The 13529-nt window shown below is 48.7% G+C and overlaps 1 protein-coding gene across 1 annotated transcript in view; it reads right to left on the reverse strand.

Moving 5' to 3' along the window:
• Nucleotides 1-1123: 1123 nt before the first annotated feature.
• Nucleotides 1124-13529, reverse strand: part of tmem123 (transmembrane protein 123) — a 135864-nt gene continuing 123458 nt past the window's right edge. Inside the window, exon 5 of the mRNA XM_038817790.1 lies at nucleotides 1124-1365. Coding sequence (XP_038673718.1) covers nucleotides 1239-1365 — 127 coding nt within the window. The 3' untranslated portion in view covers nucleotides 1124-1238. The remainder of the gene's footprint in view (nucleotides 1366-13529) is intronic.

The following is a 13529-nucleotide window of genomic DNA, read 5'->3' on the forward strand; positions in this document are numbered from 1 at the left end:
GGGTCTGTTTGGGCTGCTGGGGCACTCAACAGTGGATTGATGATTTCCTACTCGAACTGAGCATAGAATGCTTTAAGTTCATCGGGGAGGGGTGCACTGCTGCCGGAGATACTGCGAGGCTTTGCTTTGTAGCCGAGTATGTTGTTTTGGCCTTGCCACATCCGCCGAGAGTCTGTAACGTTAGTCTGTAACTCTAGCTTGGTCTGATATTCTCTCTTGGCATCTCGGATGGCTTTGCGGAGGTCATACCTGGATTTTTTATGTAGGTCAGGGTTGCCTGACTCAGACGTCTCAGACCTGTCCTTCAGTAGGGAGTCAATCTCCCGATTAAGCTGTGGTTTCCGGCTGGGGACATACGTATTGCTTTCTTTGGCATGCAGTCGTCCACACATTTGCTGATGAAGTCTGTGATGATGGTGGCATATTCATTTAGGTTGGTTGCTGAGTTCTTAAATATAGACCAGTCCACTGTCTTCAAACAGTCACTGGTGGACATTAAAAGATCAATTGAAGAGGCCTTGGCCCCCATTCATGTAGTTCTGGAAAAAAACTAGTAAGACTGTCAATGACCATGGAGTCACAAGTAAGAGCATGGAGACAAATCAACGGATCACAGTGGTCGGATTACCTCTCTGGTGTCCGATCTGGCCTCGGTGGATGAAGCCAAGAAATCATTAAGAACCAAGCTGAAGGCCAACGTACAAAAGGAAGAATAGCTGGGTGGCCAAGAATCGGGGGAAAATGGACAGGAATCGGGGAAGGTAGCTGGGGGGGCGGGGGGGGGGGGGGTTCGTTATGGGGGTTTGATGGCAAGCTAAGGCCCAAAACCAAACTATAAATAAATGCCTATAAACATGTGCCTCGGCCATATTGGGGAATGTAGAATATGTATGCTGGCTAAAGGGGGCGGCCACAATTGTTGTTATAAAGATGCTTACCTGTAAATATACATGTTAAATTTTTGTGTCTTTTTTTTTTCTCTCTCTAACAATTTGTAACTTGTCATATATAAAACATGAAAACTCAATAAAAAACATTTATAAAAAAAAAAAGAACCAAGCTGAATGCGAACAGGTCCAGGAAGCAAAATATCTGTATTGTGGGGTCTACTGGGGGGGATGGAGGGCCGAACCTGCACGGAATATTTCTCGAATATGTTCTTCAAGATGGTGGGTGAGGGTGGATTTATATACCCCCCGTGAATTAGACTGGGCCCATCGCTCACTTTGACCGAAGCCTCATTCTGAAGATCTGCTGCGTGCTGGGATTGCAAGGTTCCACAGGTTCTCCCCTCCTAAAGTCTCTTTACTTGCTGTAATTACACTTGGTTGAAGCACCTTGGGATGATTTTCGACATTAAGCACCCTGTACAAATAGAAGAGCCAGATTTTGGAGTCAGTAGTGAATCAATGGTGCTTACTGCTCATGTTAAAGAAAGTTGCCCACAAAGATCTACTGGATTTACTGATCTTTGTAGATTTCACCTTTCCTGCTATTGATTGGAATTGAGCACCAGCCAATTAGTGCACAGCAAAGTCCCGCAAACAGCAATTCAAAAATGACTAGATAATCAGTTTTAGTCATGTCAATTGACGGATAAGTATTGACTTGCACACTAGTAGAATCCTTTGCTTCCTCTGAAAATAGTGCCATGCGATCTTTTATGCCTATCTCAGAAGGCTTAAAGCCAGAACCTTCAAGAGTGCAGTATTGCTTCAGTACTGCACTGGAATGTCAGCCTAGAATATATAACCAAGTGTCTGAATTGGAAAGCAATCCACAATCTCCTGATTGAGAGGGTGTGGTGATATGCCTGTAAGCAATATCATAGATGGATGGTGTGCGACCTCCAACCAGTAGGTGGTGGTGCAGACACACCATGTAGTCTCAAGACAGTGGTCATGTGACCAGGGACTCCAATATAAGTGGGGGCACATCCGACCATCAGCAGATTGCAGGAGATGGTAGGAAGACATACAGGTGAACAGTCGTGCTAGGTGTAGTCCCAGAGGAGTAGAAAGAAACTCCATGATAACTTGCTCTGTAACAGATCGCTATCTTACCACAAGTGATTCAATAAAGATCCTGGTTTGGACAAGTCAAGGTGTTTGATGGATTCCTTTGCAAGACATCGAAAGCCAAACACAACAGAGGGCAGAGTGTTCGCACTTTAGCTTAAAATGGTGAGGACTGGACATTTTATATTCTCGGGTACAAAGTATTCAGAAAAGGTAGGGAAGAAACAAAAGGAGGTGAGATGGCAGTACAGACTAGTGAAGACACTGCACTGTTAGAAAGCAAGGAAGCCCTTAAAGGGGTGAAAACAGAACCCATTTGGTCAGAGTCGAGAAGCGAAAAGGATATAGTCATGCTACTTGGGGGTATTCTAAAGACGTCCAAATTGTGAGAGAGAAATAGAGGAGCAAATCTGCAGGGTTGTCCTAAAGATCTGCAACAAATAGAGAGTGTACCTGGGGACTTTTATTGCTTAAATAGCGATTGTGGTCTCCCTTCAGACATAGATGGGGAGAATTTTTTCTTTCAGAGGGTTGTTTTTTTTGGGGAATTCTCTTTCTCAGAAAGCATTGGAGGCTGGTCATTGAATTTATTTACAGCCAATTTAGCTAGATTTTTGATAGCCAAGTGAGTGAAAGGTTATGGGGGCAGACAGGAAAGTGGAATTGAGAGCATAACCAGATAATCCATGATCATATCAAACAGTGGTGAATCAGGCTTGAAGGGCTGAATAGCCTACTCATGCTCCCAAGTCCGATGTTCCTATGATTGGGATAATATTAGAGTAAAGGGTGAGCAGGGAGGAATTTCTGAAAAGTGTTCGAGAAACCTTCCTTGACAAGTATGTTCTCGGTCAAATTACAAAGGAAGCATTTCTAGATCTGATGCTGAGGAATGAGATGAGCCAAATGGCCTGTGGGAGAACACTTGGGTTCATCATATCATCAATAATGGAGAAGAGCAAGGCACAATGTAATATAGACCTTCGAAACTGGGAGAGAACAAACTTTAATGGGATGAGAGGGGATCTAGCTACAGTAAGATGCAAGCAATATTTCCTGGGAAGTACTAAAAAAGAGCATTGGGTGATCTTTAAGGAGATATTTCACATGCAGCCCATGTACAGCCCAACAAGGATGAAAGATAGGGGGCGGGATTCTCCGATCCTCCGCACCGGGGTCGTGCCCGGAACAGGGGTGGACAATAGCTGTTCACTCCGAAAATCCGGCTCGTCGGGTCTTCCGTGATTCTCTGCGGTCCCGCCAGTCCCGCATGGGTGGTCGACACGGCGCCGTTCAGGGGCCGTTGCAACAGGCTCTCCCCCCCCCCCCCCCCCCGGCGATGCTCTGCGGTCGACCGGCCGGACGCCTGCTGGCATGGTTTACATGTGGCAGGAACTGGGACCCACGGCCACGGTGGCAGTCCTGGTGGGAGGCAGGGAGAATCTAACTCCGGGGAGGGGGCTCGGCGGTGGCCAGGTCTGCGATTGGGGCCCACCGATCGGCGGGCCATCGCGATTTGGGAGGGACCTACCTTCCTCCGCATGGGCCCGCTGCGTAGGTCCGTGTCGGCGGCGCCCGCACCGAGGTGGTCCGCCGTGCGCTTGCGGTCTGGCTAGCAGAGCCCCACCAGCAGCCAGAGCCGCGGGTCGAACACCGGGGCCCTGCTAGCCCCCTGGAAAGTGGAGAATCACCACGGACTTTCAAGGAAAATGTCCGGAGTGATTCTCGCCCGTTCTCCGGTGGGCATTGGGGACTTAGTCCCCAAAAGGGAGAATCTCGCCCAAGGGAACCAAAACTAGAGAGATAGAGAATATAACGAAAAATAAAAGGGTGTATGATGCATGTCAAATGACTTCTTCAAGTGTAAACCAGGTTAAATATATGTTGAGGGAGGAAGTGAAGAAGGAAATAAGACAGGCAAAGACAGAATTTAGGAATAGAATGGCAGCTAAAATAAAAGGGAATCCAAAAACTTTCTCCTGCCATGTGTTAGAAATTTAGGAAATTAACAAGGTTAACAGTGAATTAGAGATGAAAACAAAGTAACAGACAAGTAACAAGACAAACAGCCATCTAGAGAAATAATGAGATGTGATTATCCCAGTAACAAGATTAGCAGGCATCTAGAGATATCGAGGACCAAGCGGCCATATCAGAAACATTGTTTACCAGAGATCAGTGAAGCTATATATATCAGAGGGCAGTTCCCCCTCCTTATGTCGCCCGGGTCTAATAGCTCCTCTATCAGTGAGTGTTCCGGCATCTGTGAGTATGTTATTGTTTCTTTATGGAGGAGGTTTTTGATTTGTGCAAGTGTTGTAGTTCATTTCCTTGGGCAGTTGAAACTTCTCCGACAGCTCCTCTCGCGTCACTAGTCTGTTGTCCGTGTAGAAGTGTCCCCCATCTTGTCTCCACCTTTTAAAGGTGCTGGCGCGAGCCCGTGATTGTTGCAGATGGGGGGCGATGGTGGACATTTCAGTCAAGCCAAAGTTTTGTCTTCGCTGGTTCCACGTCCAGAGTGTGGCTAGTCCACTGGGCTTGTAGAGTGCTTGGCTGGCGGGGATGGGAGTGTTGCTGTGTACCTATGCAGGAGTTCTCCTCCATCCAAACCCATTCTGTTTCCGGCTCCCTTACCCACCCTCTGACTCTTTGCTGCTGTGGCCCTCCAATAGTAGATTTGCAGGTTTGGGAGGGCCATGCCTCTCATGTTTCTCTTTCTCTACAGGGCTTTTTGGGGGCTTTGGATCTCCACCCCCCCCCCCCCCCCCCCACACACACACACACAGACAAAAGCCATGATCATTTAGTCCACTGTGTTAAAAGTAAGAGAGATAGGAATGAGAGAGAGACAGACACAGAAAGGGGTGAGATAGAGACGCACAGACAGGAGTGGGAGAGATACACAGATAAGAGAGACAGGAGTGAGCTAACAGCATGTCTTTCGGGACTGTGGGAGAAAACAGGAGCACCCAGAGGAAACCCACGCAGACACGGGGAGGACGTGCAGATTCTGCGTAGACAGTGTCCCAAGCCGGGAATCGAACCTGGGACCATGGAGCTGTGAAGCAACAGTGCTAACCACTGTGCTACCGTGCCATCCATAGAGAGACAGACACAGACAGACAGGAGTGAGAGAGAGAGAGAGAGAGGCAGCACAGGGGCACAGTGGTTAGCACTGCTGCCTCACGGTACCGAAGACCCAGGGTTGATCCTGGGTCACTGTCCTTGTGGAGTTTGCACATTCTCCCCATGTCTGCGTTGGTCTCACCCCCACAATCCAAAGATGTGCAGGGTAGGAGAATTTCTCATGCTAAATTGCCCCTTGGGAATTTTTTTTGAAAAAAGGTCTTGGGTATGGATTTGAACAGGAAGAGGAACTTGGGCAGTACTGTAGCCATCTAAGATGGCCACCTGCAAAGGACCATGGGAATTATGGCCAACCCAGGACTCAGACAGATACAGAGCCTACGTGTATCTGAAACACAGGTAACCAGGCCTGATCGAAACCCCACTCGTTTGCATTTTAATGGCCCATTTTCATAGGACAATAATGAAATGAAATGAAATGAAAATCGCTTATTGTCACGAGTAGACTTCAATGAAGTTACTGTGAAAAGCCCCTAGTCGCCACATTCCGGCGCCTGTTTGGGGAGGCTGTTACGGGAATCGAACCGTGCTGCTGGCCTGCTTGGTCTGCTTTCAAAGCCAGCGATTTAGCCCAGTGTGCTAAACTCCAATCAAGCAACCGGTACAGCCACAGACTGATCGGCGCAAATCCCCTGACTCAGAAAGACCAACTGCCAAGGTCAATGACCGCTAAGTACCCACCCAGCTCCCAAGGCACCCACCCCTTTATTGGCTGAAATCGAAGACAGTAATCAGAGCCCTGTCGAACTATTGGGTCCAAGGTTAAGGACCGCCCAAAGAGCAGATAAAAGAGAGCACAGCCATGTGTTCTGTCTCTTTTGGATCTGGCCTGTGCCAACCCAATCATAGCAGGAACAGCCAGCCAAGTTCAAGATCAACGATTGCTACCTGACAGATGAGCCCAGCAGAGACAGAGCCACTTTCTTCGAACCAGCCAAGTGAAACCCAGATAAAGGCCTTTATCCATTTGCACAGTGCCGGTCGCCCTGAAGTTAAGTATAGGTTATTGTAGCTGATAGGTGTAATTTGACTCGTAGTAGATATTGTGTTCGCATGTGTATGTAAATAAACCATCTTTTCGACTAACTAACTGGTTGTGTGGTCATTTGATTGATATAAGGGAAGGCTTGTGGTTCACCAACATTATTAATAGAGCAACATTATTGTCGATTCTGACGGGACTCGATTAGAAGTGACTTTGTCACTCCGAGGGAACCCACAAACTTTGAATCCAATTGCGAGAAAGAGAAAGAACCACATGTGCAAGTCCCATATCGACCAAATAACTAAATTTTGGAAGTGTGTACGAACTTTGCATACGTACCTAACAGGAAGAGTAAGGTAAACTCGTTAGAATTGTGTGCAACTATTGAGGGATTGTGAGCCGGAAAATAGCTTAAGCTATACTCGCTGTTCAAATCGCCGCCTTATTTCCCCTGTCACAAATTAAAAGTAGAGCGAGAGATAAGAGAAGTAATGGCCACTAAAGCAATGGAAAGATTGATGAATCCACAGGAACCAGAGGTCGCAGCAACCAATAGAGCAGAGCAATGCTCCATATGGGAGGAAGAGTTAAGGAAATACTTAAAGGGGAAAGGATGGTCCCTTTGGTTGAGTTTTTGCGCTAATGATGAGTCAGGTCCAGGAAAGATAGGACAAACTTGGTGGGAGAACCTAAGCGAGGTCCACAAGAAAAATGTAGGGAAAGTCAGAAAGCAGATGGCAATAGTGTCCTGTTTGGCACAGTTGCGAGGCACAGAGGAGGTCGTGAAGATGCTCCATAGGCAGTTAATTCCGAAGGAAGAAAAGAACGAAGGAAACAGTAACGAAAGCGAGAAGATAATTGAGCAACTCCGGGAACAGTTAGCAGCTAAGGATAAGATGGCTGATGCAAAACGTGCACATCAATCTTGTCTAGTTCACCTTAGTAGCTTCCAGACCCAGTACGATAAAGCCGACCAAGATGCACAGCGCGTAGTCCTGGTAAGAGAGGAAACAGAAAAGGTCGCCCAGCTGACCAACAAATGCACAGATTTAAAAGCAGCTTTGCGAGCAGTCCACAGCTTCACCAAGGAACAGAGGCAGAGTACCATTGACCATGCTAAATGCCGACAGAAGATAGAAAAGTTCCAGTTGTTACTCTTAGTACAGAATGGCTTCAGGTACACTTTCAGGCAGGATTTAGATGAGGACGATGCTCCCGATTGGCAAGAGTTAAACAAAAGCGCCCAAAGATACATAGAGGACACAAAAAATCAAAATCGAACCCCCCACACCTCAAAAAGAAAAGCACCACACCACCGACTGCGTGGGCAGCACACACCTCCACCCACAATTCGACCCCCATGAATCTGGTTACCACACAACGCAAGTCATCGGATCAGGAGGAGCCTGCTATCGTTTACACCATCCCACTATCCATAACCCAATTAAGAGAAGCTTGCATGAAAATGAGTCCATTCCAGCCCACTGCAGACCCGCACAGGTTCTTTGAGGCGGTGCGCCAACAAAAGGTTATGTACGGCCTAGATGAGAAAGAGGAAGTAAAGCTAATAGTTATGAGCCTTAGCCAGTCCATAAGATCAGCTTTGCCCGAACCCCAAAATATAGCAGGAGGAACCCTACAGGAAATGAAAACAGCCATATTAGATGCCATCGGGTATATCAAAGGAGATTCAGTCGAGGGTTTAAATCACTGCAGGCAAAAGAAGGGAGAACACCCAACCGCATTTGCTGGTCGCCTCTGGATTAATTTCATGGCAGTCTACGAACAATTGAACCACGCACACCTAAATGGGGAGGACACCACTAAATGGTCCCGCACCTTAGTCTCGCATGCCACAGACGCAGGTCAAAAGGCTTGTGTAAACTACGACCCCGCAGACCACACTCACAATGAGGTTTGGGTATTGAAACGACTTTCCAGAGCATGGAAACAAACCCTACACCGACAGACAGATCAGGGCGGGATAGAAGCAAACATGCACCCAGTTGGACCCAGCATGGATAAACGAGGGTAGACACGAGGGGCAGCACCCCAGAGCACAGGCACCACGAGGTTGTTACAATTGTGGCCACATGGGACATTACGCCTGCGATTGCCGACAAAACCCCCCAAGCCAGCAATGATACCAACAAACAAACCCCCCACCTAGGAACAATGTTAGGCCCATGCATAATGTAAGCGACCGTTCAGACGACTCAGTGTTTAATTCCCTAAACTGACGATGTTCGGACTCCCCAACTTGGGTCTGTGACACACGCTGGGACAAATCAGGCAGACCAGTATTTACAGGCACAGTCCGGGGACATACAGTCGATTTTCTTTGGCACACAGGAGGATCCCGCACCACTTTGAACTCCTCCACCATGTTTCAACGGGACAAATGGCCCACCACAGACACCATCACCCTGAGTGGATTCACCGGCCACATGCAGCAAGGATATATCACAGCTCCCATACCCATCTGGATAGGGAACATTAGCACCAAACACCCCATCGTTTTAACTGACTTACCGCAAACCACAGAGCATATTTTAGGCATTGATTTTATGAGCACCCATAAACTTTCATTTGACCCAGTAAACAAATGTGTCTGGCGAATGGCTAAAACAGCTAGGGCTCCCGCTATGCTCACAGTAGGGGATTATGAAAACAGGATTTGCTCGATGGGGGACTATTGGTTTAATCCGCAAATAATTAGAGCAGACCAGACGATTAGAGAGGTCCTCATAAAACACAAAGCTTCATTTGCACAACACAAACACGACTGTGGGAGGGTCCCAGGTACAGTAAAGATTTCAGGTCCCGATGCAAAGCCGCTATAGCAATACGGTTTCCCACAGCAAGTCGAGGGTGAGATTTCGAACCTTATTAACAGTTTGTTAGACCAAGGAGTTATTTGACCCGTAGCTTCCATAAATAATGCCCCAATTTGGCCCGTAAGAAAACCCAATGGTTCATGGTGACTAATGATCGACTACCATGAACTTAATAAGGTAACCCATTTAGCAGCCCCCACTATTGCCACGAGTCCCGCAACCATGCTCAAACAGGGAGTACAGGCAAAGTATTTCACAGTGCTGGACATCAGCAATGGCTTTTGGTCCATACTGTTAGACAGGGCCTGCCAGTATAAATTCGCATTTACGTTTCAAGAGCAGCATGCCTCCCACAAGGTTTCCATAATTCCCCCTCCATTTTCCACCAACAATTTGCCAACAGACTTTCTAAATTTTCCCGACCCGAATGCCTAATACAATATTTAGATGATCTGCTCTTGTAAACGGACACAAAAGAGGAACAGATAGAGCTCTTATCTGAATTACTAGGCCTACTGCGATCAATCGGATGTAAGGTAAACCCCAAAAAGGCCCAGATTTTAAAGGAAAAGGTTCTTTATTTAGGCACCAGCATCACCCACAGGAAGAGAGAAATTGAGCAAAAGCGGATCGAGTCCATCGATAAATTGTCCCTGCCCCAAAGTGTCACTGCACTCCGGTCATTCCTAGGTTTGGCAGGATTTGCAGAAATTGTGTAAATGTTTTGCCACCAAAACAGCCCCAGTCTCAGGACTCCTTAAAAAGAACGCCCCATAGGAATGTCTTCTGCAGCACAGGCACCATTGATGATTTAAAACGCGCCCTAGGCTCAGCCTCCACGTACAAGTTCCAGACTCAGGCTTGACCAATGCCATTGAAGTAGCAACCACCAACAGCAGTACTCCTGCAAGAATGACACGATCACTTAGCCTATGCGTCAAGAGTATTAGACCCCGTAGAGCAAGGATTCTCAGCCTGCAAACGGCACTTGCTAGAAGTCTTTTGGGCAGTACAGTACTTTGTGTACATCACAGGCCTCAACCCAGTCACAATCTTGACGGAGCACACCACCACGCAACTATTACTAGACAGTAGATTAAAGGACGGTTCAGTCAGCCAAGTCAGAGCAGCTCGCTGGACACTACTGTTACAAGGCAGGGACACACCAAGACCCACACATTTCTGGCCGATAATCTCCAATATGCAGGGACCCCACATGAGTGCCAGATCATAGCAGCCCAACACCACACAGGACCCTTTATCCCAAAGTCACTACACCCACGAGCAGGCAGTAAGACACAGGATTCCCAAACCACAGGGAATACTTAAAAATTTATGTAGACAGTTCCTCCACAATCAGAAATGGAGTTAGAATTACTGGTTGTGGAATTTATGTGGAAGACGCGCAGGGATGCACACGTGAAGAGATCTCTTTAAAATTACCCGGCCACCTAGGTTCACAAGCAGCAGAACTCGCAGCCATAGCCGATGTAATTCAGCACCCCGACTCTTTTCCAACTCCTGCAGACATACACTCGGACAGCCTGTATGTGTGCAACAGTTTTTAAAAAAATATTTTTTATTCTCCTTTTTCACATTTTCTCCCAAATTTACACCCACCATCAATAAACAATAATCAGTAACAAATATGTCAATCCCCATATCAATAACAACGATCCCATCCTCCCACCAAACCCCAAACATTAGCCCGCATGTTCACATAAACAAATGACAAAAAAGGAATCAGGAATTATCCATAGTCACCATTAACACATACCGCCCCCCCTCCCCCAACCCTCCCACCCACCCCTCCCAACTAATGTTTGATGTTATCCAGTTCTTGAAAGTGCACGATGAAGGCCCATGAATTGTAGAACCCCTCCATTCTTCCCCTCAGTTCAAACTTAACCTTCTCAAGAGTCAAGAATTCCAACAGGTCCCCTCGCCAAGCCAGGGCACAGGGTGGGGAGGTTGCTCTCCCACCCATCAGGATCCGCCTTCAGGCGATCAACGAGGCGAAGGCTACAACATCTGCCTCCACACCCGTTTCTAACCCTGGCTGGTCCGACACCCTGAATATGGCCTCCCGGGGGCCCTTGTCCAGTTTCACGTGCACCACTTTAGAAATTACCCTAAAAACCTCCTTCCAGTAATCCTCTAGCTTTGGACAGGACCAAAACATATGAACGTAAATGTGGTAGTATGGCTAGAGAGATCATATTACTGGAGAACCAGGCTGCCATTGGTACAGCAGCCTCGCTGCCCATTGGCCCAGGCAAGTCATGTGCCTCTCTGCCAATTGGTTGTGGCTGGTCATGTGAGCAGTTGGTAGCTCTGCCTACAAGGTGGGGTATAAGAGCTCGTGTTGGCTGGCAGTCGGCCTTTCTCTGTATGACCACTGCCTGGCTCACATCCAGCGTATTAAAGCCTGTTGTTTGGAACTTCACTACGACTCGAGTCCAATTGATGGTGCATCAATTTAATACGCTAGACTTTGAAAATGGAACTACGGATTAAGCCAGAATGCCTCCGGATCAGCCCGCATGCGCCAAACTTTTAAACATTGGCTGGCGTGCTTCAACAGCTACCTCTCTACCACAGAAAATCAACCAACAAAGGAGCAGAAACTCCACATCCTCCACTCGTGCGTGGGCACCGCCGATTACTCGATGATAGAGGACGAACTGGACTATGATATTGCCATGGATCTCCTAAAAGGACACTTCATCAGGCCAGTAAACCAAGTCTATGGCAACCTCCTGGCAACAAGGCAACAATTCCCCGGTCAGCCCCTCGATGAATTCTATCGGGCCCTCACTGTCCTAGGGAGAAACTGCGCCTGCCCACAGGTCACTGCTGCAGAGCACACCGAACTCTTGATTAGGGATGCCTTTGTGGCGGGCATGCAGTCACCCCAAATATGGCAGAGACTGTTAGAGAAGGACGCTCTCAGACTCACTGAGCCACGGACCCTTGCATCCTCTTTGGAGGTCGCAACGCGCCCGCGTATGCCCCGGCCACGCGGCAGCCCCTTGGGCAGCGTGGCACAGCCCCCCCCCACCGACTCAGACCCCCAGACCTGCGCTGCAGGATGCCCAGACAAGCCCTCGGGCCCATGCTGCTATTTCTGCGGGCAGGCCAAACACCCCCACCCGCGCTGCCCGGCCCGCACCGCAGTCTGCCTCTCTAAGTCGATCGCTGCAGTTCCAGACAGCAACCGCAGGGCCCCCCCTGCACTCCTCTAGAGCCCCGTGTGGCCCGCGGACCTTGCTGCCTCCACCTCCCACCGCCACGAGTAATTCACGGCCGCCGCCATTTTGGGCCCCTGACACCACGTGCGGGCCCCGGGTGCCGCCATTTTGTGCCCCCGACTCCACGTGTGACCCCCAGGGCACCGCCATCTTGTTCATCCCCCACCACGTGCGGCCGACGGGCGCCGCCATCTTGGATCGGCACGGAGGACCCCGCAAGCGATTACTCCATCCTGGATGACGACTCCGCGTTCCTGCCACGACTCGCCTCAATGACACTGGACCAGACACGGCCCCGCACGCTTTCCACGGCGACCACACAGATCCACCTCAACGGTCGCGAAACAAGCTGCCTACTGGACTCCGGAAGCACAGAGAGTTTCGTCCACTCCAACACGGTAAGACGCTGCGCGCTCCCCGTTCACCCAGTAAAGCACAAAATCGCTCTGGCATCTGGTTCGCACTCCGTCCAAATCACCGGGTGCTGCGTAGCGGACCTCACGGTCCAGGGGAGGGTTTTTAAAAATTGTAAATTCCTCATCCTCCCCCGCCTCTGCGCATCGGCACTTCTTGGACTGGATTTTCAGTGCAACCTGCAGAGCCTAACTTTTAAATTCGGCGGCCCTATTCCCCCCCTTACTGTTTGCAGCCTTGTGTCCCTCAAGGTCGACCCCCCTTTGTTGTTTGCGAACCTCACCCCGGATTGCAAATCCGTCACCACCAGGAGCAGACGGTACAGTGCCCAGGACCGGACCTTCATCAGGTCCGAGATCCAAAGGCTCCTGAAGGAAGGGGTCATAGCGGCCAGCAACAGTCCCTGGCGAGCACAAGTGCTGGTGGTTAAGAGAGGGGAGAAAAACTACGACTGGAGTCCAATTGACGGTGCATCAGTAATTAGGGGCGGGTGTTTTTTAGAGCTGTTGGGGAGGGTTTAAACTAATGTGGCAGGGGGATGGGAACCAATGCAGGAAGTTGGAAGGTAGTAAAACAGGGACAGAAGCAAAAGGAAGTAAGGGGAAAAGTGCAAGGCAGAGAAGACATAGTCAAAAATCTAAAAGGGCGACAGTACAAGGTACAGTGACTGAGGGGAGCTCAGTGAATAGGCCCAGTAATAACAAAAGGAATAAAACTGGAGATGTTAAGATTCAAAACAGAGGTAAAAAAACCAACATAAGTGTACTTTACCTGAATGCTCGTAGTATTCGGAATAAAGTAAATGAGTTGATGGCACAAATCATCGTAAATGACTATGATTTAGTGGCCATTACTGAAACATGGTTAAAGGATGGTC

The sequence above is a fragment of the Scyliorhinus canicula genome, chromosome 14 (assembly GCF_902713615.1).
Source record: "Scyliorhinus canicula chromosome 14, sScyCan1.1, whole genome shotgun sequence".
Taxonomy (NCBI): Eukaryota; Metazoa; Chordata; class Chondrichthyes; order Carcharhiniformes; family Scyliorhinidae; genus Scyliorhinus; species Scyliorhinus canicula.